At 38.6% G+C, this 27522-nt stretch overlaps 1 protein-coding gene across 4 annotated transcripts in view; it reads right to left on the bottom strand.

The window, feature by feature from the left end:
• SSBP2 (single stranded DNA binding protein 2) overlaps positions 1-27522 on the bottom strand; it is a 226015-nt gene that overhangs the window by 35917 nt on the left and 162576 nt on the right. For all 4 annotated transcript variants that reach the window (XM_080924702.1, XM_080924703.1, XM_080924704.1 and 1 more), the window contains one exon: positions 7222-7281. In XM_080924702.1, coding sequence (XP_080780828.1) covers positions 7222-7281 — 60 coding nt within the window. The remainder of the gene's footprint in view (positions 1-7221; positions 7282-27522) is intronic.

Here is a 27522-nt window from a genome sequence, read left to right as displayed (position 1 = left end):
AAAAAAAAAAAGACAAAACTGAACTAAAATCATCTCTCCTTTTAAGAACTGACATCTTTGAGATCTGTTTGGGATCAGTTTCTTACTGACTCTTGGAACAAATCTTACAACTGCAGAAGTTCACTTATGACACATTCTCACATATGCCAACCCAGGGTCCTCAGTGGTCAATGTTCACCCCTGTGCTGCCACCCCCCACATCATAAATCTTCTCCAAGACTTTTTGAGATTAAGTGTGGATGTCAGTGGATGTCAAGCCTCAGCATCTGAATATTTCATGTCAGGAAATCATCCAGATGCAGCAGTGCGTCCCCTCCAGGCCACAAAACTAGCCTCTGTTTTGTCATTTTCCCTCTTTTCTTTCCAGTACCAAGACAGCAGGAAGCATGTGCTGCCTTTAGTTGCCATGGCTCCTTCTGATTTTCTAAGGAAGAACTACAGCCATTTTCCATCCATGCCGCCCCTTGTCTATCACTCCCTCAATGGCTGTAAGAAGGAGGCTTGCACTTTATGGACACCTCTGATACCAAGCATTACATATCACCCACCGATGGTTGTGAGGAGAATACGCCTTATGTTTTACATGCTGACTCTGATATTCTTTTCATGACTTGGGCTCGGATCAGGTTTTCTTAATAGGAAATAATATCACGAGGAGGCTATGATGCTCTAAGTTCCAAGTCTGAGGGTACAAGATGCCAACTCACCCTTAACCTTTGATCATAACCTTTGTCATCTGATTTGAGTTGGTACCTGCCAGATTTCTACATCATAATATTATCATTCCCAGCCCTTGCAACTGAAAATTTTATTATCAGAACTAATATAATAGCTCAGCATCTCATTCCTTATCCCTCACTCCTTTGTTAGCTTCACTACTAATCCCTCGCCGTTGAGATAATCCTATGGAGATACTCATACCCGGCTGGCATTTAGTGTATGTAAGCTACACACACTTATCTGCTTATTTGCTAGCTATGGCTCCCTAGTTTATTCAATGGGCTATAGTCTGTCATTCGTCCATTCCCTTTTCTGTTTGGTATATGTGTTCATGTGTTCATGTGTATGTGTGTGAGTGGTTATATGGTCTGTCTGTGTGTTACTGAGTTGGAGGTTGATATCAGGTGTCTTCTTTGATTGCTCTTCACCTTATGTTTTGAGACAAGGTCTCCCGTTAAAACTAGAGCTCACCAATTACATGGAACTGGTTGGCTATGAGCCCCAGAGGTTCTATCCCCCTGCACTGGGATTATAGACATACTCTGCTATGCCTGCTTTCTGTGTGCATTGTGGATCTGAGTTAATATTTTGAGTATTTTCTCCTTACTGGTGCAAGATGCTCCACGTGCACACATGCTCTGTGTGCCTTGCTCTTTGGCCTAGCTCTTGGAGCAGCCCCTTCTTCAAGGGATCCTGATTCTTTTGATAAGCACAGCATTTAAGCATCATGATCTGGCCCGTTGGTTTCTTTTCTTTGGGGGGGTTTACACTGCTTAGATACTTGTAACCAAAGAGCTTAAAAAATCTATGTATGTGCACAAAATTCATACTCTGTACACACATGCAACAAATTCACTCTATATTATACATTCAACAGTCAAATTCAAATCTGATAACTTAGATTATTTTTTGCTTCTTGTCTAGGATTGTCAGTATCTTATCCAACAGCAAGAAGTGTATCCTTTATTATTGACAATGATATTTTTATGCAACTAATCAGTGTATTGATTTGCCCAATATAACTCATCTTTCAAGCACACTCCCTGCCATCTCCGTGTGGCTGGTGTTGTCTCTGGACGCCCTGTGTAAATGGAAGATATTGATAGCAACAGCAAGAAAAGCTACAGACAATCCAAAAATTCCTTAGAATTATCTACTTATTGATATCGATAAATGAATAATGGATCACTGAAGAAATCTGAGAGGAAATAAAAGTTTAGTAAAATGACAGTACAATATATCATTCCTTGGTACACCGCCAAGACAGCCCCAAAAGGAATGTTTATAGACACAGGGGCTTATATTTTAAAAAATTGAGAGACATATCAAATATCCCAATGATGTACTCAAAATTCTAGCATTAAGAAGCTAATCCCAAACCCAGCAGATGGTAAGAACTAGTAAAGACTGAAAGAAATAAATTAGAGATTACAAGAAAATGCAAAATCAAAATGTCAGTCCTTTGAAAAAGTCAGTAATACTGAAACACCTTAGCTAAACTGACAAAAAGCGGCAAAAGACCTATGTTAAGGCTTCCTGTAATGAACTTCTAACCAATATTATACTGAAAGGAAAATGTACTGATATTATTTTCTCTAAAAACAGGAAGAGACACGTTCCCTCTCTTATTCTATATAGTGCTTTATTTCTTATCTGTAAGATTAGATCAGAAGATACACCAGGCTAGCCCTATCTATATTTAAAAGATCCTACAGTATCAACTAGGACACTTCGAGATCTTAGAAACATTTTAAGTAAAGTATTAGGACACAATCAATAATCACTAGCCTTCATGTATATGACCATGAATGCCCAAATAAAGAAACTAGAAATACCCTATTCATAATAGCTCCAAAAAGGAGTTAAAAATAAACTTAATTAAGGAAATAAAAGATCTTTACACTGACACATTGAAAATACTGAAAAAAAAGAAAGAAAAAATATACTAGATGTGGTAGTTTGAACAGGTATGGCCCCCATGAACTCATGTGTTTGAATGCTTGGCCCATGGGTTTGGCACTAGCAGGAGGTGTAGCCTTTTTGGAGAAAGTATGTCACCAGGGGGCAGGCTTTGAGGTCTCCTATGAACAAGCTACACCCAGAGTGACTCACAGTCTCCTCTGCTGCCTGTGGATCAAAATGTATAACTCTTAACTCCTTCTCCAATACCATGCGTGCCTGCACACTGCCATGCTCAATCCCGTGATGATGACGGACTGAACCTCTGAACCTGCAAGCCAGTCCCAATTAAATGTTTTCCTTTACAAGAACCGCCTTGATCATGCTGTCTCTTCAGAGCAACAGAAACTGTAACTAAGACAAAGAATTTTTATGGTCCTGATTGGCAATGCCATGAATGAAGATACTACCAGTACTCATGTACAGATCGAATGCAATTCCTATCAGGATTTTGATGTTGTTCTTTACAGAACTGTAACAAAGAAATCCAAGAATTCATACAGAGCCACAATAGACACTGTTTCTGTTTAGTTTTATGTCAACTTAACACATTAGAGTCCTTTGGGAAGAGGTAACGTGAACTGAGAAAGCATCGGCACTACGCGGCCCACAGACAAGCATGTGGGGTGTTTTGGTTACTATGGGTGGGTTCATCCAGACAGTTAAACCTCTGGGCCTGTGGTGCAAGATGCTGTACATAGAGCAGACCGCACAGTCTGCGGGGAGAGCAAGCGGTCTGCACTACTCTTTCATGGCTACTGCTTTGCCTCACGTGTCCACGTTTGAAGTCCCACCCTGACTCCTCTAGAAGATGGGCTGTAAGCAGTAAGGCTCAGTAAACTGTTTTCTCCACCACACTGATCTAGGTCAACAGAAACCCTAAGTATGACTAAATTGGCGCTAGGTTTATGGCAGACCTGACTCCGTATTTTGGGACAGATTGTGCTGGAAAAGCCGTAGAGCTCAGTGGACTATTTTGTGGGAGCTGGATCAATACAGATTCCAAAAGCAATGCAGCTGATGGAGAGACCTCGTCACCTGGCTACTCCAGCATACCACTGTGAGCCATGTGCATTTTGAGGACTTAATTGTTGTTTCTTGAACCTTTTCACACAATTTCCTCTTCACACTTTTGCTAACTGACTTTTGTCATGTTAGACACAGTTGCCTATTTCTGCATTTTCAACACAGTGGTACCATAGCGTAGTCCAAATACGTAGTCCTGTTAATAAACAAATAGTATCAGCCATTGTAGACTTAATCCAGAAGCATAAACTACATCAGACACAGTAAAATATGTAATCTTATACTTAGTGTATAGAAATGTAGAGGCCCTGTTCACTAAAGAGTACTTTTTACATACTCTGAATGACTAGCCAAAATCACCCAAAGGGAATGCTTCACTTTTTGCTTCTATTTTGCATAATCTACTAATAAATTTTTTATTATACTACAATCAATTTAAATGAAGCATAAATATAAAATGTTAATATAGTTGCTCAATGGACATTACGGTTAGTCAACAACAATTACATCAATTCTGCTTTAATTAACAAATAGCTAAATTGAAATGTTTTTGCTCGCACAGATCATACGCCTAAATATATTAAACATACTCTAAAATATTATTTGAACTATTGATGTGATTGCTTAAAAATGGTGTAGATGAAGATTATTCTATGCTTGTATAATAGATGTTTGAATTAATAATTGAATTAATTAATATAATTGAGTCAAAGTGCATATGGAGGACGGAGGGGCCACTTGTAAAAAAACATAATGTCCAAAATTCATCAACAGCAATGCTGTCAAATTCTAGAGGAAAACACCCTCACAGTAGGTCTGCTATATTTGATTTCTGACTGCTTCTTTCAAAAACCAGACATTACATTAACCTTCAAACACCCCACTCCATCTTAACTGAACAATCAGGAGGTTGAGGCAGGAGGATCAAGATTTTGAAGTCAACCTGGGCTATTTGGTAAAATTTGGTCAAAACCAAAAATTTAAACAGTCTATATAAATATAGGTTGTTTCAATTTGTATTGTATTTTGTTCATTTCTATAGATTGAGACTTAACCTGGTATCTTGTGTGTGTGTATATGTGCATGCAAACTGTCACGGGTGGGTGGAAGAGTGTGAGTGCTGTGCGATCACATACATAGGCACAATGCTCTTCTGCACTGTATAAAGGTTATCCTTGAGTTCTTCTAATGCTGGCTTCTCTGCCCTCACAGCTTATTTCAATCCCAGACGTGAGTGTAATGCCAAAAATCTCCTGGCTCCAGTTTGTGTAAACAATTCTTACCATTTATTCTCTGCCTTGTCAATAAAAACTGATCACTCAATGGCAGAATGGCTTCTATCAGCCAGAAAAGGAGGGAGAGGAGGGGAGATTCAGAGCTGCCATGAGGGGGAAGGAGGCATGAGTTCTTGAGAGCTCAACAAAAACATGGAAAGCCCTAAACGCAAGCATTATGGAATTCTTGGCTGGGAGGTAGCCAGAATGTTTTAGGGGATTAATATAAATCAACTAACTGCCCAGAAATTGAGGTGACTTTTGAAAATCAATCTTGGGCTCTTTGTGTTAAATATAACCACCATATCATTTACTATGTACACTTAGATTAAAAACATTTACACACACACACACACACATTGAGGAGAGAAGTTGACGATGTTTGTCTTCTTTAATTGTTCTGTACTTTATTTACTGAGGCAAGGTCTGGCCATCTGGATTTAAGTAGTCTAGCCAGCTAGCTTGCTCTGAAGACTATTTTATTTCTACCCCCAGTGTAAGGACTACAGGTGTCAATCCTGAGAACCAATTAAATCCATCCTTTACATGGGTGTTGGGATTCAAACTAGTACTTGTCCCATAGTACCTTATGACACTGAAATTGCATCAAATGAATAGAATTCTAATAAGCACATCATGTTCTCATCACTACTATAGAATAAAGATATTTTGACATTATATTTACATTAGAATCTCACAGTTTACTAATACAGAAGTTTAGGACTCTCTTAGATTCTATGAAATATACAAATCTAGGTATGGAATATTTGAAACAACATGAAGATGCCAACAGAAGGTATTAGATTGTATTTTTAAAAATTGTAAGCATATCTGTTGATCTAAGAAGAAAATAAGACTTCCATATGTTGGTACTTTGTCCTGTTTCATGGCATGTTCTCTGAAATTGAACATACATTTGCTGTGTAAGTTATGAAAGCTCCAGATGCTTACATGAAGGCTCATTCTGGACAAGTCAGCCCTGGCCTCTCCTTAAGTTTCCTTCCACTCCGAAGGTAAGCCTGGGTGCTGTTACCCAGACACAGCAAATACCAGCAAACCAGGCAAGTTCAAAGGACAGCTTACTTTCTCTCTCTCTCTTTCTTTCTTCCTTTCTCCCTCTCTCCCCCCCTCTCTCCTTCATGACTTCCTTTCTTCTCCTTCCTTCTCCTTCCTTCATCCATCCGTCATCCTCCTCCTCCTTCCTCTTCTTCCTCCTGCCCCTGCCTTTGGCTATTTGAGACAAGGTCTCTCTACATAGCTCTGGTTACCATGGAATTCCCTATGTAGAGCAGGCTGGCCTCAAATCTCCCTCCAAAGATCTGCCTACCTCTGCCTCCCAAGTGTTGGTATTAAAGGCATGTGCCATCACGCTTGCTCAGCATGATTTCGTAAGACTCTGGATAAGACAACAAAATTCTATTGCTACAAGTCCCTAAAAAACTTGCACCTTTCTTTTTTCATTTGATAGTAAAAAATGTATGAATCAAAAGAAAAAATAGAAAAGTGAATGACAAAGCAGATGACACACTTGATAATGTCTTCTGGTACTATAGCATGCATCCCACCTATATGCTAAAACTAAACTGTAACAATGTGCTTTATACCTTTTAGTAAATAAGAACTTACAATGTTGATTAAAGACCAAATGAGAATAAACATTTAGAAACTGAAAACTCTTGAAATTAAAAATTGTAAGATTTACTGTTAAATATTTAGACTTAGCTCTTCAAGAAGCATCTAATTACTATCTGACATGCTATCACAACAAGGCACAATGTATATGCATTTTATACCACATGAAAATAAACCAAAGTATGCTATTGAAAATGTCACTGAGAGAATGTTCAGCATTTACTGAAATTAGCTCCACAAGTCAACCAATCATTTTCTGGAAATAGACAGTAAATCCTGCAAGGTTTTAAGCCACATACAATATGACTCCTCACATAAATAAAGGTGTGTAAACAGTCACATACAAGGACTCCTCACATATATGAAGGTGTGTAAATAGTCACAATAAAGCATGAGGACATGTGTGTTTCTGTGTTCTAACCAAACTTAGCAAAAAAAAAAAAAAAGTCAGCACAAAGTCTGGCTAAGCAACAAGCTTCACAGAGATTATACATTACCAGAAGAAGTAGCAATTAGTGGGAATAACAGATGAGGTTAGATTTTATACAAAAAGAAACACTTATGATATTTGCAACATCTTTAAAACTTTTAAGTAGCACACAGATCTTACCTGATTAGGTATCCTCAGTGGGGGCCTTGGGCCTCCAGGGTACCGAGGTGACATAAAAGGCTATTAAAGACAAACAAACCAAAAATCAGAACAATGGAAAACACAAATAGAAAAACAAGCTACTTGAAAATGTAGAATTAACACAATTCCTACATCAATTCTTTTCCCTGTTTTCAGCAGAACAAAAGCTTTCAGGAAAATTGTCATCCTGTTTTTTATTTTGGAGAATATCTGAAAATTTTCAACAGGAAATGTAAAAACATCAAAGATGATTAACCACAGCAATTAAAAATGTGAATTTCTGAAACGATGAGATTTAATTGGCAACAAGAGGATGAAGAAATGGGTAAGTTAGTCCCCATAACTGTCAGGTTTGGTGGTTACTGCATTATACACAATAGGTTCCGAGAATATAGTTTTTAATAAACTAAGACGATTATGTTTTCAATAAAAATTAAAATTATCAAATTCACCCCTCTAGTCCTATTCTATACAAGATTGCAAAGAACTTTGTTTTCTTCAGGTCACCTGTGGTCAAAAATACTCTCTTGGCCTTTTCCCATTCTGAGTTTGTTATATGATTAATTATAAACTTTAAAGGTTAAAAACTTCTTTCCATATTCTGAAGTATATATATACATTCAAACAAAAGGAAAATGGTCTTCTTTTAAAATTTGGGTTAATTTGTGTTGTTGGATGAATCAAAGGCTCCTCTAGGATGGGTTAAATCTTTAGTAGGAAGCAGAGTATCTAGGAGTATCATGGTAGCCAGTGCCTATAGAGATGAGAGTCCAAAACTTGACAACTTAGATTCAGGTTGCTTATTTCTAAAACACTCTGAAGTTGTTCAAAACTTCTATTTTATTACTATTATTAGTTATTAATAACTAGCAGAATAATGAATTTGCTTATTTATATATTGATACTTAAAATACAATTTTCATATATAAAGTAAGCAAGTATTTATTTCTAATGGGCTGCATATTAATTAAAATATTAAGAATAGTTTAATATATACTGATAATCAGGTTAATAAATGTCAAGTAGATAAAAAGGTTTGCATACTTAGCTTTTAACATTTTACATAAGTGAATCCTAAATTTATGCCTTTTATAAGAAATTTGGTTTGCAGCAATAAAATCTCAAGACATTTCTGCCATGCAGATCTGCTTCTAAAGATATCCGCTGCATTCTAAGGAGCTAACAAAATGAAGTTTACAATGAGCTTGCTTCACTGTGTCGCCAGGCTCCCAGGGGCCATTTTATTGGTCAGACATGGCGGACTGAAGTGATAGGGACCTCCAGCTGCTGGCACTCAAGTAGACTTGCCCGCTCTAACGAAGTTGATTACAGCACACATAGCTTTCCTGAGGTGAACAGCCTCAGCTCCGCTCTTCAGTGGAGAAGCTGTTCTGAAGAGTCTCACTAAACACCACATGCCCGCACGGATAACTATTAGTGCCTTTGCAAACAGTACTTAAGGAGAGATGTTCACCTAATGTGAAAAGAAGCTACATCGTTAACGTCATAGATTATCTGATCTCTGAAAGACTGAATCTGTATGAGATTATCTATGCTTTTCTATCTGGCTTAGAGAAGTCACCGGAGGTTGCTATGAGGGACTGTCATTGTATGTAGTGACCAGAGGTGGACATATCCCTGTAAAATATGTTGGAAGAGATAGATTCTGGTTTAGAGAGTTTATTTCCTCATATGCCTTCCTCCAAAATAATTCACTTTGTGTTTTGGTAAAGGAAGAAAGGATGGGAGGGGGGAGGAAAGGGCAGGAGATATATGGAGGGGTCACATAGCTCAGTATTTCCACAGAACATACATGACAAAAGAAATCTAGCTCATTTAGATTTTTAAAAAAGATTTTTATTTAAATTATAAAGTATGTTTTAGTGAAAGTATTCTTTAAATAATTAGTGCTGGTATAAATTCTAAATGTTTAGACAAAGCCTAACTGTAACATAGCTAGTTAGCCATGTAAGTCTTAACTGTCTAATGAGTTAGCTTATGTAAACACAGCACCACAGGATCAAGCTGTCTGCACTGGGTCAACTGTACTTTATACTAGTAAGTCAATTTCAATTATGCTATGGTAAAATACTGGTCTAGGTCAATAGGTACAATAGTATTAGTTACATGTATTAATATACATGATGGTACTTTATGAATTTGTAATTTAGGAAAAACATGTTCTTCAAAGGCTCCTTAGCTCTAAAAATAAGTTTATTCTTTATTTCTGAGGCAGGTTTTTTGTTGTTGTTTCATTTTTTTTTTAAATTTAAGTAGGACATCAAATCCCTAGGAAAAGTTACTTTTAATGTATCTGAAAAAACCCTGTAGCATCGCTGATTAGGAGGATGGCCTTGAGCTATAAGTTTTCTTAAACTTAAAATGAGGAAGCAGGACCACATTCTGTTTAAAATCCTTTACAAAACAAGGAGTTCATGCTTCTGAAGTGGGTCCTTTCTACTTTGCCTTTAAATCCAAAGATCAGTACAGTGTGCTGCTGTAGACACCTGAAGTGCAGGCAATGGGGAGGGGCCAAGGACAAAAGCAGGTTTCAAAGGCATGAGCCATCTCTATCCAGGAGATGGAGAAAATGACCATATTTTCTAGAGAAAAGGAATGAGGCATTGAAGATCAATTGGGGACAGCAGGGCACTCCTAATCTAAGGGCATAGCAAATGGGATCCCCCAATTTTCTGAGTGTTCACAAGGGCACAGGTTCTCGGTGGTGGGGTCAGCCAGTGAACAAAGCAGGTAAAGATCACTTCTCTTTCCTTGGATTCGCCAAAGCTTGTAAGCTGATAATTAGACTGGGAAATGGTTTTCTGGAGAAGGTTCTGTGCATCAGTCCTCTAGTTTGGAACAAGTAGGATGTTCTCTTCACCAAATGTCAAGTACCAACGAAAGCTCAAAACACAACAAAACCAAACACCCCCAAAACCCTACCTATAAGCTGCACCTTCCCTGAAAGCCACACTGTGTCAGCCCTACTGGATGACATGCTATCCTTGGTGACTGAAAATCTAGATAATGATTTTTTACGTTTCCAGAATGGGCCACACATGAGATGAGGTTCTTTGTAGCATATGACAGTTTAGCTTGCATTCTAACAGGGAAGCTATTCTCATAAGCTAGATTCTCTCTGCCCGTTCCCACTATTAACATGTGCTTTTGGGTGTTTGTGTCTCCACAGGATTCTCATGATGAAACCTAATCCCCAGTATAAAGATGTTTGAAGCTGGGGCTGCAGGGAATCTCTCTGTATCGTAGAACTTTCCCAAATAGTTTGCTGTCTTTAAAAAGGAGCAGAGGTTTGACTGTTTTCCTCCCCCTTCTGACAGGTCTGCCCCTTGAGAAGGGAACTGAACATAAGGCTGCCTGGAGTTTTGGTTGTTTTATTTTTGGAGATGGGGTCTCTATAGCTCAAGGTTGCTATGGAGATGAAGATGACTCTGAATTTAGGATTCTCAGGTCTCTCCCCCACTGAGTGCTGGGGCTTTAGGTCTCTGCCCCTATGCCAGGCTAACTGTGTGCTAATAAACTGAATTTCATGTATTCCACAGAAACACTCCTCAAGTGAACTATCCTAAGCCCAAATAAGGAATAAGTTTGTTGCTTAAATCGCCCATTCTACAGTATTTTCATCATAGCCCCCCAGATAGACTAAATCTGAAGGAAATGGGCTACAGGAAATTAGGAAGCACACAAATATAGGCTATAAAAATATGTAAGTGCAGTGACAGAATGTCACGTGACAACACATATACGTAGGAGCATACGTATACTCACTGCCGCCAAGGGCCTTTCAGAGAGTAGACTTATGTCATGCAGAACCAAAAATTATTTAAGAATAAATGTCACTAAGTTTGAATAGATTATTATTTCATATTCTACCGAGAAATATTTGTTTGGAATTTTTAAACTGCTTTCTAAGAGGAAGATTATCATTTATTCCTTATTCTGACAAATTATAACAACATATGACCTATAAAATACTTTTAGCATGCTTTTTTGGAAACATTTTAAAGCAAAAAAACTTCAATTTTTAGAATTCATTAAGTCAACCCCTTTTCATAAAAGGAAACCAAAGATCAAACTTCTGAACTGCAATTTTAGTTTTGCAGACTCTGCCTCTGCTCCTGGATCAGGAATGTAGACTGGGGGTGGGGTATCTATCATTCTTATGGCCAACCAGCCACAAACAAACTGCTTGACTTAGCATTTCCTCATACCCCAGCAACTGTGTGAGCATCCACTTAATGTGGCCTTCTTTCCCCCAGCCACCACTCAAACAGAAAAGCTGAAAAGGCAGAGGTATCTCCAGTAAGCAAGTTAATTTACATATAAAGACTAATTAGCACATGGTCTTGATTCACCAGACTAAAAGAAAGGCACAATTTAAAAAAAAAAAAACAATTTAATAAGCTCTTCCTCTCTTCCCTTATACATTCTGAGTAGAGTTTTTATATTATATATCTCTTGGGCATGTCTAATTTTGTTCATGGATAAACGCTGACACAGAATAGAACATGGGTGGGTGCAGTAAATGGGCATGGTAGGACTAGAAGAGTGCTACCACCATAATAAAACTGCTCACTGAAACACAGTGACTTATGACGTTCCCCAGGGAAGAAAAAGCAGCAGGCAGTGCCCTCTAGGGAGAAGGTATAGAAGGAACCCAGCAAACATCTGGTTGGCTCCACATAGGAGTTGGTAACTGAGTCGTGAACAGCACTGATGGAAGGCTTGGGACTAACTGGAGAGAAGACAAAGCTTGGCTGCTTTGTATAAAATCTCCCTTCTCTTGTAAAAAATATAGAGCACCTACTAATATAAAGAAGTGACCACTAAAACTCAGCATTTCAGTCCTGATGCTGAATATTCTGTCTTCTTCAAATATATTGTCTTTGGCAAAAAAGACACATAAGAAAAGGTTAATTTATAAAATGTAGTTTATATACCACAACCATTTAGATAAAAAATATGAGATGCAAACAAAAATGCTCTGGAAAATATTAATTGTTCTCAAAGTTTTACTAATCATGTAATGATTAAGTATCTATATGACTTGGTCCCGAGGAGCCACTGCTTAACCTAGTTTCAATCTTTTCTCTAGCTTGGTCAATGTAATGTACTAAGCACGTCCTGAGTCCAGCATGATTCTATGACAAAGGATTATTTTAGATCTATAAAACATACTTTTAGAAAATGAAGAATCTATCAGGATATAGTTATTCAAAATTCTGGAAATGAACCCAAAATATATCCACTACAAGGTTTAACAAAAGGACAATATTCTTTTTAAAACAAAATACTATTTTATGTATCTATTTTATAAATTAAATTCTCTTTATATGGTCCTTTCGATGTAGATTCCTATTCTATATTTTACTTAAACTGAACCTAAACATATGAACTCTTTTGAAGTTATATGCTACCAATAAAAAACATTACCAGGGAATATTTCTTTGAAAATATTAGTGGAGTGTGACAGATTATCATAGTCATACTTTATATACAGATGTTTACATATTTTATAATTCCATGCAATGCTTGGGTTTTCTATAGAAAAGTGTGATGCATAAGTTATATATAAATAAATCTAAAGAGCTCTTACAATTTCCTCATCTTATTTGTTTAGTTTCTTTTCTGTTTTTCATGAGCATCTCCATCAGACACCACGGACAGCCCAGTGAATAAGGCACTCTTGATTAACACATTTTAATTCCAACTAGTACTAAACTAATTTAGCTCACAAATGGCATACTTGTGCTGGCAGATTCTGCTGATCAGCATAAGTATGTAGTTTATCTTCCCCGCATTCTAGACTTTCTATCCTCATCAACACTTAATTAAAATAACTGTAAAGTAATAACAAATCTAGTTTCTTTGATGTGTTTTTGGCAGGCTAATCCCATACAGCAGTTATAAGCAGGATGATTATTTATGGATTTATTCTAAACATCAAAATTGGTCACTTACATTATGGGCCTTTTCAAGATGAGAGAGTACTTCTCAAGCCTTTATTACCACACAACCATTGCATATAGGTGTGCCTCACAGACTTATGAACCAGGACTGGGTTGTTCTCATATACATAACACATAAATGATGAAACAGCAATTCATTAAAATTTGGTAATTTAATTAAGTCGATTTATATCCATTAGTGTACCAACACGTACATATACACACTTATTTCCAGTGTGTGGTAGTAAGGTAACCACACACTTATAAAGACCAATTGGCTTCACTACATATCTGATTATAAAAATAAATACTTGATATTTACAGCTTAGGATCAAGTACAAGGGTGACTCAAATTAAAAGCTAAGTTTTTCAGGCAAATGAATGGAGCTAGAAACAATTATCCTAACTGAGATAACCCAGACCAAAGACAAATTTTGCACATTTTCTCTCGTATGTGATGTTAGCTTTTCAGCTTTAGATCACAGCAGAGGCTAGATAGCTAGCAAGGGAGCAGGGGAGAGGAGATTTTCCTAGAAAGGGGAAATCGAGTACAATGCTATAACGAGATGAAGGATAAACTCAAACAGGAAAATTAGGAGGGGGATGGTGAGGAAGGCAGGGCAAAGGAAGAAATATGGGACAAGTAACACTAACGGCCTTCTGAACAGCCATTTTAAAACCTGCTACTACAGAAGCCTCCTGACATATATATGCACATGAAAGGAATTTAAACAGGATCACCATATACTTCGGAGACAATGCCATATCTACACATCTTATACCATCAAGTAAACCTTCAGTGTCAGGAATGGGCTATATCTTGTTGAGCTGTTGTCCAAAAGGACCACTTTGACCCCTCCAAATATCACCAACTATTAGCAAGGCTTCTGGTTACTCACAATAACCTGGTACGGCCCTACTGCTGAAGACATCACCTTACTTATGTCATCAAACATAAAGATATTTATCTGGTTTCCAACTAGAAGCTCCACTCCAACTGACTGGAATAGTAGTCATAGTGTGAGAAGCTACTTTGTATGCTACTACAGAAGAAAAATAATCACCGGTTTCAACACCTGTTATGGTTTGTATATGCTTGGGTCAAGGAGTGGCACTATTAGAAGGTATGGCCTTGTTAGAGTAGGTGTGTCACTGTGGATTTGGGCTTTAAGACCCTCATCCTAGCTGCCTGGAATCCAGTATTCTGCTAGTAACCTTTAGATGAAGATGTAGAACCATCAGCTCCTCCTGCACCATGCCTGCCTGGATGCTGCCATGCTCCCATCTTGATGATAATGGACTGAATCTTTGAACCAGTAAGCCAGCCCAATTAAATGTTGTCCTTTAAAAGAGTTACCTTGGTCATGGTGTCTATTCAGAGCAGTAAAACCATAACTAGAACTGCCACCTCCATACCTTACAACTTACAACAGTGACCTATCTGTAGGATGTAGAGGTGCCACAGTGCTGCAACTGTTATGGAAGTAACTACTTTTTGGTTGAATTTGAGCTCCACTCAATGAGATGGAACTGGTACATGATACTACTAAAATGACTATGAATGTGAGACTAGATGGGTCATGGATGCTAGCACTAGGACAGCTCCTACTCTCAGCAATGGTGCCACCCACAGGTGACAGGGACCCAGTGCATCCACTGCCATGGAAACAGCCAAACATTCCCAGCATACACCAGTTCAGACATCCAACCACCCCTGTCTCGCCTTTTTATTAAACTTCTCTACATGGAATCATGTTGGCTTGGTGTGGTTTCTTCAGATGTGAGCCAAGATTTCTTCTAGCCCAACAATGGGCCTAGGAAAAAGCCTAATGCTAGTATTCTCCTAAAGGAACATAGCTATGAAATGACTCCTGACACAAATGGAGGCAAACCTAGAAGTGGAAAACCTAGAAAAGAGGTCAGGAATTACAAATGTAAGCATCACCAACAGAATACAAGAGATAGAAGAGAGAATCTTGGGTGTAGAAGATACTATAGAAGAGATTGGCACAACTGTTAAAGAAAATTCAAAACATAAAAAGTTTCTAGCACAAAATATCCAGGAAATTCAGGACACAATGAAAGACCAAATCCAAAAATAATTGGGATAGAGGAAATAAAGATTCCCAGCTCAAAGGACCTGAAAATGTCTTCAACAAAACCATAAAAAAATGTCCCCAATCTAAAGAAAGAGATGGTCATAAAGGTAGAAGAAGCCTATCGAACACCAAACAAATGGGACCAGAAAAGAAAATCCTCTCCTCATATAATAATCAAAACACGAAATGCACAGAACAAAGAAAGAGTATTAAAAGCTGCAAGGGAAAAGGGCCAAGTAACATACAAAGGTAGACCTATAAGAATTACTCCAGACTTTTCAACAGGGACTATGAAAGTCAGAAGAGTCTGGTCAGAGGTCATAAAGAATCTAAGAGACCACAAATGCCAGTCCAAGCTACTATACCCAGCAAAACTTTCAATCAACATAGACAGAGAAACCAAAATATTCCAGGATAAAACCAAATTCAAACACTATCTATCTAACACTCCAGCCCTACAGAGGATCCTAGAAGGAAAACTCCAACACAAGGAAGGTACACATTACACCAGGTACACTGAAACTATTAGATGAGAAAGTAGGGAAAACCTTAGAACACATAGGCACAGGAGAAAATTTCCTTAAGAGAACACCAGGGGCTCCTGCTCTAAGGTCAAAGATTGACAAATGGGACTTAATGAGATTGCAAAGTTTCTGTAAGGCTAAGGACACTGTCAAGGAAACAAAACGGCAACCAACAGAGTGGAAAAAGATCTTTACCAACCCCACATCAGATAGAGGCCTAATATCCAAAGTATACAAAGAACTCAAGAAGCTAGACACCAGAGAACCAAACAACCCTATTAAAAAATGGGGTACAGAGCTAAACAAAAAGTTCTCAATTGAGGAATATCAAATGGCTGAGAAGCATCTAAGGAAGTGCTCAACATCATTAGCCATCAGGAAAATGCAAATCCAAACAACCCTGAGATTCCACCTCACACCAGCCAGATTCGCCAAGATCAAAAATTCAGATGACAGCTGACGCTGGTGAGGATGTAGAGAAAGAGGAACACTTCTCCACTGCTGGTGGGGTTGTAAACTGGTACAACCACTCTGGAAATCAGTCTGGCAGTTTCTCAGAAAATTGGACATAGTACTATCTGAAGACCCAGTTATTCCACTTCTGGGCATATACCCCAGAGATGCTCCAACACACAACAAAGACACATGCACCACAATGTTCATAGCAGCTCTATTTATAATAGCCAGAAGCTGGAAAGAATCCAGATGTCCTTCAGTAGGTGAATGGATAACAAAAACTGTGATACATTTATACAATGGAGTACTACTCAGCTATCAGAAACAATGACTTTATGAAATTCTTAAGAAAATGGATGCATCTAGAGAATATCATCCTGAGTAAGATAACCCAGTCACAAAAGAACAGACATAATATGCAGTCACTGATAATTGGATGCTAATGCCAGAAAGCTCTGAACACCCCAGAAATAACTCACAAGCTATATGAAGTTCAAGAAAAGAAAAGAAAAAAAAAAAAAAAAAGGAAAAACCATTATGTTCAATCCTTACACACCAAGAAAACTTTGACTAATTCCAGGTTACAACCTGTTTTACATGTACTTTATGATCATTGTAACTAGTAAGATCTCAATGCACACTATCAAACCTTTAAAAAATAAACCAAGCACTGACAAAAATGTATTTGTATACTTTTATACAAAAATGCTTAAAATTTGTACATTTATCTTTGTTTTTCACAATAAAGTTGTTCAAAAAAAGAAAAGAATGCTTTAAAAAAAGACAAGATATTAAGCATCTTACAAAAAGCCTAAAGGAGAGAATCACAAGCACATACAGCCACCTACAAAACAAATAAAACATGAACCAACAGTCATATGTCTTTAATATTTCTCAATATTAATGGACTCAACTCACCTATAAAAAGATATAAGTTAACAACTGGATATGCTAACCAAATACAGCATTTAGTTACATACAAGAAAGACAAACACTATCTCAGAGTAAAAGGATGGGAAAAGGTCTTCCAAGCAAATGGTCCCAAGAAACAAGATGGAGTTGCTATCCTAATATCCAATACAATAGACTTTTAACCAAAAGTTACCAAGTATAATGAGAAAGGACACTTCATATTCATCAAAGGAAAAATTCACCAAGAGAAAGTCTCAATTATGAACATCTATGTCCTAAACGCAAGGGCACCCTCATTCATAAAAGAAACATTACTAAAGCTCAAAAACACACAATGAACTCCACACAATAATAGTGGGAGACTTTAACACACCACTCTTACAATGAACAGGTCACTGAAACAGAAACTAAACAGAGACACAGAGAAACTGATAGAGGTTATGAACCAAATGGATTTAACAGAACACTTCAGTCTAAAACAAAAGAATACACATTCTTCTCTGCACCTCAAGGTACCTTTTCCAAAATCCACTACATAATTAGTCACAAAACCACCCTCAACTGATATCAGAGGATTGAAATAATCCAATGCATACTATCAGACCATCATGGCCTAAGGCTGGTCTTCAATAACAGAAGAAAACAAACAAACAAACAAACAAACAAGGAAGAATTCCCACATACCCCCAGGAAACTGAACAATTCTCTACTCAATGGTCAGGGAAGAAATAAAGAAATTAAAGAGTTTTTGAGATTGAAGAAAAGATCAATTGGAGACTGCCTCACCTGGGGATCTGCCCCATATGCAGCCAGCAAACCCAAGCACTATTGTTGATGCCAAGAAGTGCTTACTGGCAGGAACCAGATATGGATGCCTCCTCAGAGGCTCTGCCAGAGTCATACAGATACAGCTTAGGATGCTTGCAACTGACCATCGAACTGAACACAGAAACCCCAATGAAGGAGCTAGAGAAAGGACTAAAGGAGCTAAAATGGTTTGCAACCTCATGGGAAGAACAACATTATCAACCAACCATACCTCCCAGAACTCCCATGGACTAAAACACCAACCATTGAGCACACATGGAGAGACCCATAGCTCCAGTTTCATATGCAGCAGAGGATAGCATTGTCTGCCAGTAATGGAAGAAGAGGCCTTTGGTCCAGTGAAGGCTCATTTTCCCAGTGTCGGGGAATGCTAAGGTGCTGAGGTGGAAAGGGTGATCGGGAGAGGAAACACCGACATAGAAACAAGTGGAAGAGAAGGGGGGATAGAAGGGGGAGAATAACATTTGAAATGTAAATACAGAGAATATCCAATAAAATAATTAAAAAAAGACTTTCTGAAATTTAATGAAAATGTTGACACAAAGTTGTCATACGCAAACTTATGTGACACAAGCTGTGCTAAAAGAAAAATTCATAGCACTAAGTGCCCTGGTAAAGAAACTGGAGAGATCTTACACTAGCAACTTAACAGCATAACTGAGAGCTCTAGAACAAAAAGAAGCAAATGCACCCAAGAGTAGACCACAGAAATAGCAAAACTCAGGGTCGAAATTAACCAAATATAAACAAGGATAACAATATAAAGAATGGACAAAACCAAAAGCTGGTTCTTTAAGAGAATCAATAGGATAGATAAACCATTAGCCATACTAACTAAAGGGCAGGGAGGCAGTATCCAAATAAACAAAATCAGAAAAGAACAGGGAGACATAACAACAGAAATAAAGGAAATTAAAAAAAAATCATCAGATCCTACTACAAAAGCCTATACTCTACAAAACTGGAAAACCTAGATAAAATGGATGGATTTCTAGACAGATAACACATACCAAAGTTAATTCAAGAGCAGATTAACTTTCTAAACAGGCCCATATCTCATAAGGAATAGAAGTCATGAAAAACCTCTCAACCAGAAAAGCCCAGGGCAAGATGGATTTAGTACAAAATTCTATCAGACCTTCAAAAAAGACCTGATACCAATATTCCTCAAACTAGTCCACAAAATAGGAACAAAAGAAACAATACCTAAAACATTATATGAAGCTATAATTACTCACAAGGACCCAACCAAAAGAGAGAACTTCAGACCAATCTAACTTATTAATATTGATACAAAAATACTCAATAAAATTCTTTCGAACCAAATCCAAGAACACATCAAAATCATCGTTCACCATGATCAAGAAGAGATCAACGCAGGGATGCATGGTAGGTTCAATATACGAAAATCCGTTAAAACAATATACTATATAAACAAACTCAAAGAAAAAAATGATCATCTCCTTAAATGCAGAAAAAGCATTTCATCCCTTCCTTTAGAAAGTTTTAGAGAGATCAGGAATTCAAGACTCATACCTAAACATAATAAAAGCAATTTACTGAAAACCAACAGCCGAAATAAAATTAAATGGAGAGATACTTGAAGCAATCCCACTAAAATCAAGGACAAGACAAGGATGCCCACTCTCCCCATATTTATTCAATAAGGTACTCAAACTGCTAGTAAGAATAAGACAACAAAAAAAGTTCACAGGGATACAAATTGGCAAAGAAGGAATAACGGTATCACTATTTGCAGATGATATGATAGTACACATGAGCAACCCCAAAAAATTCTACCAGAGAACTTCTCCAGCTAATAAACAACTTCAGCAAAGTGGCCAGATATAAAATTAACTCAAGTAAATCAGCAGCCTTCCTTTATACAAATGATAAACAGGTGAAGAAAGAAATTAGGGAAACGACTCGCTTCACAATAGCCACAAAACTATAAAAATATCTTTGGGTAACTCTAACCAAACAAGGTTAGACAATTGTATGACAATAACTCTCTCATGAAATAAGATACCTTTCTCAAACAAGAAATTGAAGATCTCAGAAAATGGAGATATCCAATGCTCATGGATTGGAAGAATTTAACATAGCAAAAATGGACCTCCTACCAAAGGCAATCTACACATTCAATGCAATCCCCATCAAAATCCAACACAATTTTTCAAAGACATGGAAAAAGCAATTCTCAAATATCTGGAAAGGCAAAAACCAAAAAATTTTAAAAACAAACCAGAATAGCAAAAACAATTCTTAACAATAATAGAACAGCTGGGGAGTCACCATCCCTGACCTCAAGCTCTGCTACAGAGTAATAGTGATAAAAACTGCCTGGGATTAGTACAGAGACAGACAGGTCAATCAATGGAATAGAATTATAGTTCCAGAAATAAAACCACCCATGCATACTTGATCTTTGACAAAAGAGCCAAAAATATACAATGGAAAAAAGAAAGGATCTTCAATAAATGGTGCTGGTGTAACTGGCTGGCTGTATGTAGAAAAATGAAAATAAATCCATATTTGTCACCTTGCTCAAAGCTCAAGTCCAAGTGGATCAATGACCTCAACATAAAACTAGATACACTCAATCTAATAGAAGAGAAAATGGGAAAGAGCCTTGAACGCATGGACACGGGGAAATTTCCTACACAGGGGGGAATTTCCTAAAGAGAACTCCAATGACTCAGGCTCTAAGATCAAGAATTGATAAACTGTCTCCACTGTTGGTGGGGTTGCAAGCTAATACAACCACTCTGGAAGTCTGTCTGGTGATACCTCAGAAAATTGGATATAGTACTACCTGAAGACCCAGCTATTCCACTTCTGGGCATATACCCCAGAGACACTTCAATACACAACAAAGATATATGCACCACAATGTTCATAGCGGCTCTATTTATAATAGCCAGAAGCTGGAAGGAACCCAGATGTCCTTCAGAAGATGAATGGATACAAAAATTGTGGTACATATACACAATGGAATACTACTCAGCCACCAGAAACAATGACTTAACCAAATTCTTAAGAAAATGGCTGCATCTAGAGAATATCATCCTGAGTGAGATAACCCAGTCACAAAAGAACAAACATAATATGCAGTCACTGATAGTGGGATGCTAACCCCAGAGGCTTGCACTCCCCCAGAAACAACTCACAGACTGTATGAAGTCCAAGAAATAAAGAAAACAAAAAAATATACATATATTTACAAAACAAGAAGACTGACTATTCCCATGTTCCGTTTTGTTTTGCATGTACTTTACGCTTATTGTAACTATTAGGTTTTCAATGCATACTGTCAAGCCCTTGAAAAAAATCAAGTTCTGACGAAAAAAATATATTCACATGGTTTTATGTAAAAATTATTTCAATGTCTGAAAAAACATTACTGACAAAAATGTATAATTTTAAGCAAAAAAATGTTTAAAATCTGTACATTTATCTTTGCTTTGTAAAATAAAGTCGTTTAAAAAAAAAAAAAAAAAAAAAAGAGGAGACCAGAAAAACTGAAATATGATCTTCTGGAAAATGCTTTCTGAGAGCAGAACAATGTTGAGTTCCAGAGATAGCCAAGGGAGGACCACATGCTGCAGCTGTACTTGGTACCGTGTAAAAATCACCCAGCTGGTACTGGGTCCAAAGGTTTTCTTATACTTCATAAATTGTAGAATGATAATAGTTGTAATCATTTTACAGTTGAGAGAGAAAAAAAGCCTTATTCCTGGAAAAAAAAACAAAAAAAACAAAACAAAACAAACAAACAAAAAAAAAAAAGAATTGATAAACTGGACCTCATGAAACTGGAAAGCTTCTTTCTATAAGAAAAAGGACATTGTCAATAGGACAAATAATCAACCTAGAGAAACTAGAAAATGAAACTCATCCTGAGGTAACTCAGACCCAAAAGAACATGCATGGTATGCACTCACTAATAAGTGGATATTGAAGGAAAAAATTACAGAACACCCAGGATACAGTCCACAGAACGCAAAAAGATCAACAAGCTAAAGGGCCCGAGTGAGGATGATTCAGTCCCACTTGGGACAGAGAAGAAAGCAACCACAAGGGGGGAGGGAGGGCGGGAGGAACCTGGAAGGGAAAGGAGACAGGGGGTGGGGGAGAGAGGAGCATGATCTGGTACTGGGTGGGAGAACAGGACTGAAGCCCCGAGGGCCAGTGGAAAGAATGCAAACAAGCAACCCAGGGAAGTAGGAGGTTGGGTGTTCCCTCCAGAATGTACCAGAGACCTGGGAGGTGAGAGACTCTCAGGACTCAAAGGAAGGGACCCTGGATGAAATGCCCCACAGTGGGGAGAGGGAATTTGTAGAGCCCACCTCCAGCAGAAAGAGCATTAAGTGAGGGATGGGGTTGCTATTCCACAGTTAAAACTCTGATGCATAACTGTTCCCGTCTAAAAAAACTCAGGAATGGAAATGGAGAAGAGCTCGAGGAAAAGACAATCCAGCAACAGGCCCAAAGTGGAGTCCAGCTCAAGGGGAGACCCCAAGGCCTCACACCATTACTGAGGCTATGAAGTGCTCACAAAAAGGGGTCTATCATGACTGCCCTCTGAAAGACCCAACAAGCAGCTGAAACAGTCAGATGCAGATAGTTGTACCCAACCAATGGGCAGAAGCTACTGACCCCTGTGGCTGAATTAGGGAAAAGCTGGAGGAAGCCAAGGAGAAGGGCGACCCTGTAAGAGGACCAACTGTCTCAATTAACCTGGACCCCTGAGAGCTCTCAGACACTAAATCATCAACCAGGCAGCATACACCAGCTGATATGAAGCTCCCAACACACCATAGATACAGCAGAGGACTGCCAGGTCTGGGCTCAGTCAGAAAAGATGCACCTAACCCTCAAAGAGACTGGAGGCCCCAGGGAGTTTAGAGGTCTGGTGGCATGGGTGGGGTGAGGACATCCTCATGGAGACAGGAGGGTGGAAAGGAGGTATGGGATGTGGAACAATCAGAAGGTGAATTTCAGGAGGATAATAAAACCTGTTGTGTAGAAGAAAAAAAAGAAATAATAATAGGAAATAAAATTATATTCAACCTAAAAATATGAAGAAGAAAGATACCAGAAAGCAACGGATACAATACTGTTCCCTATCAGGCTTGGTCATTACCACAAACCCACTGGTCTCCACCTCCTTAGACCTGTGTTTGCACTAGTTCAAAGTGAATGAAATAAGGAGTTTGATCAAAATATATTTACAATTTTTTAAAAGTTAAGATTTTTTCCTTGAATTTGTTTATATAGTGTATTATGTTGATGAATTTTTGTATACTAGACCATCCCTGCATCCCTGGGATGAAGCCTATTTGATTATGGTGAATGATGGTTATAATGTGTTCTTGGATTCAGTTTTCGAGAATTTTATTCGGTACTTTTACATTGATATTCATAAGCAAAACTGGTCTGAAGCTCTCTTTTATTGTTGAGTCTTTGTGTGGAATAGGTGTCAGAGTAATTGTGGCTTCATAGAATGAATTACACAGTGTTCCTTCTGTTGCAGCAAAGTGGTGGGATATAAAATAATCAAACAAATTAGTAGCTTTCCTTTTTACAAGTGATAGACAAGCTGATAAAGAAATTAGGGAAACAATACGCTTCACAATAGCCACAAACAGTATAAAATATCTTGGTGTAGATCTTACCAAGCAAGTGGAAGATCTATATGACAAGAACGTAAAGTCTCTGAAGAGAGAAATTGAGGAAGACTTCAGACATAAGATCTCCCATATGCATAAATCAGTAGGAGTAACACAGTCAACATGGCCATCTTACCAAAAGCAATTCAATGCAATGCCCATCAAAATTCCAACACAATTCTTCACAGATATGGAAAGAACAATTCCCAACTTCATATGGAAAAACAAAAAACCCAGATAGCTCAAAACAATTCTCAAGTATAAAAGGACTTCTGTGGAGACCACCATCCCTGACCTCAATCTCTACTACAGAGCAAACAGTATCGATACAGAGACAGACAAGTTGATCAATGGAATAGAATCAAAGACCCAGAAAAAAAAACACACACACACTTATAGACACTTGATTTTTTTTTTAACAAAGGAGCCAAAACCATACAGTAGAAAAAAGAAAGAATCTCCAGTAAATGGTGCTGATTTAGCTGTCTGTTTGAAGAAAGAATGAAAATAGACCCATATTTGTCACCTTGCACAAAGCTCAAGTCCGAGTAGATCAAGAACCTAGACATAAAAGCAGATACACTCAATCTAATAGAGGAGAAAGGGGGAAAGAGCCTCAAGCCATTGGCACAGGGAAAATTTCCTGAACAGAACAGCAATGGCTCAGGTTCTAAGATCAACAATTGATAAATGGAACCACATGAACCTGAACGGCTTCTATAAGGCAAAAGACACTCTCAACAAGACAAAATGGCAACCCATAGATTGGGAAAAGATCTTCACTGACCCTACATCTAACAGAGGGCTAATATCAAATATATATAAAGAACCCAAGAAGTTATATTACCACCAAAAAACAAAACAAAACAAAAACAAATAACCCAATTAAAAAACGGGGCACAGAGCTAATCATAGAATTCATAACAGAAGAATCTAGGCTGAGAAGCACTTAAAGAAATGTTTAATGTCCTTAGTCATCTGGGAAATGAAAATCAAAAAGACCCTGAGATTCCACCTTGCCCAATCAGAATGGCTAAGATCAAAAACTCAGGTGATAGCAAATGCTGGCAAAGATGCTATTGGTATTGCAAGGTGGTAAAACCACTCTAGAAATCACTCAGTGGTTCCTCAGAAAACTAGAAATAGTTTTACCTGAAGACCCAAGCTGTACCACTCTTGGGCATATACACAAAAGATGCCCCACCATACCACAAGGAAATGTGTTCCACAATGTTCATAGTAGCCTTGATAGCCAGAAGTTGGAAACAGAAAATTCCTCAACAAAAGAATGGATACAGAAAATGTGGCTCATGTACACAATGGAGTACTATTCGTGAAGCTATTAAAAATTGCAGGCAAATGGATGGAACTTAAAAATGTCATCCTGAGCGAGGTAACTCAGTCCCAAAAGGACACGCATGGTATAATATTTGCCAAAATGTAGAAAATATGTAGGACACAACCCAAGACTGTACCAAGTGTAACAAGCAGAAAGGCCCAAGTGAGGATGATTTGATCCCACTTAAAAGGGGAAAGGGAGGGAGGGACCTGGGTTGGAAAGGGGATGGGGAGAGGAAAGGGGAACAGAATCAGGTATGGGGAGCATCATGAGAGAAGCCCAGAGGGTCTGGAGAATGACCGTAAATAAGCAGTTTCAGTGGGTGGGAGATGGGTATACCCTCTAAAAAGTACCAGAGACCTGGGAGGTGAGAGACTCTCAGGATTCAATGGAGGTAACCTTAGCCAAAATGCCCAACACTGGGAAGAGGGAGCTTGGAGAGTCCACCTCCGGTAGACAGACAGGCAACTGGATTGCTCACTCACAGTCAAATTTCTGACACAGAATTGTTCTTGTCTAAAAGAACTACAAAAACAAACATGGAGAAACGACTGAAGTAAAGGTGGTTCAGTGACTGACCCAAGTTGGGATTCATCTCACGGGGGAGGAGCACCACCAAGGCCTGACACTATGACTGACGCTATGGTGTGCTTACAGAAGACAGCCTGGCATGGCTGTCCTCTGAGAGGCTCTACCAGCAGCTGACTGAGACAGATCCAGATACTTATACACTCAACCACTGGACTGAAGTTGGGAACCCCTACGATTGAATCAAAGGAAGGACTGAAGAAGCTGGAGAGGGTGACCCCATAGGAAGATCAGCAGTTTCTACTAACCCAGACCCCAAGGAACTCCCAGAGACTGAGCCGCCAACCAGAAGCACACATGAGCCAGTCCGAGGCTCCTGGCACATTTATAGCAGAGGTCAGTGTTAATCACACATGGGTACTTCTAATTAACAACTAGTATTTCCAGTACCCTACTCAACAAAACCAAGAAATGATACAATAACTGAACTTCTGGTTTGTTAAGATTTAAGATAACATGTACAACTTCTGGAGAGTAGGAAAGGGGCATCTCCAGAATTATATTTCTAAAGACTCACTCTGGAACAGTATCAGGGAAGAAGGAAAGGCAGATCACTGGAAGGAAGAGCATTGCAGGACTGACATCCAGAAAAGACTAGAAAGGACCTGGCAAGCTTGTGATGTCTCACAATATGAGGGACCAGGCAACTGGTACTGATGTGGGTGTGGCTGATTCAGGAAGACTGGAAACACCAGAACACATGGCATAGATAAAGGCATCTCAAAACATGAGGCTTGTTCGTAGCAATCAAGTAAATATTTACCTCCAAGAAACTGGCCCAGAGATGGTAGAAACTATTTCTTGGGTCTGAGTGGTTAAGAGCACTGGCTGCTCTTCTGAAGGACCTCAGTTCATTTCCTAGCATCCATGTGGCAGCTCACACCTGTCTATTACTCCAGTTCTAGGATTTGACATCCTCATGCAACCATATATGTAGGCAAAACACCAAAGCACATACAAAACTTAAGAAATGAAAAAAATTCGTTAAAAAATTTCAGTTTCAGCTCTGAAATGTTTTATTTTTTAAAGAATTTCCTTCTTTCTTTTTTAAATTCCTGTTCATCTTATGGGCAGAATAAACTTTGGTTTGAAGGTTCTGTGGGTGGGTTGATGTCACCTCCCCTCCACTGGATGTCCTGCCTGGCTATAAGAGGTGGCTACTTTAGTCTCTGGTCCCCCATCGGTAGGAGTCTCAACTAAGGTCACTCCGTAGACTCCCTGTAACTTCTCCAATCCCAGGCTGCCAGCTGGTCCCAGAGATGCCATAGATTAATGGGACAGCCAACCAATGACTGCCCACACTTGAGGCCAGCCCCTGAAACTATTAATGATGCTCTGCTGTGTTTGCAGACAGGAATCCAGCAAAACTGTCTCCTGAGAGGCCTCATACAGCAACGAATGGAAACAGATGCCGAGACATAGAGCCACACATCAGTAGGGCTGAGGGAGTCTTGTGGGAGAGCTGGGGGTAGACTGAACCATCAACCAAAGAGCATACACCGGCTATACCTAAGCCCCTCCACATTTGTAGCAGATATCCAGCTTGGTCTTCATGTGGGTCCCCTAACAACTGGAGTAGGGGCTGTCTTTGACTCTGCCTGCCATTGGATCCCCTTCCCCTAGCTGGACTGTCTCGTTTGGCTTTAGTGGGAGAGAAGTTTAGTCCTGCCAGGACTAGATATCCCACGATGGGGTGATACCCAAGGGGAGAAATTGGGGTGGGGGTTGAGGTTACAAGGGCAAGACTTGGAGGAAAGGAGGGAGGGCTGTAATTGGGATATAATGTAAATTTAAAAAGTAAATTTTGGAAATTTTTTTTCTAATTTTTTTCAGTCAAGAGAAAAACAAGAGTTTTTCCTCATGTCTGAATTTTTTTGTTTTCAAAGTATTGAAAAT

The sequence above is a fragment of the Micromys minutus genome (assembly GCF_963924665.1).
Source record: "Micromys minutus genome assembly, chromosome: 11".
NCBI lineage: Eukaryota > Metazoa > Chordata > Mammalia > Rodentia > Muridae > Micromys > Micromys minutus.
This window is presented reverse-complemented; position numbering and strand designations above follow the sequence as displayed.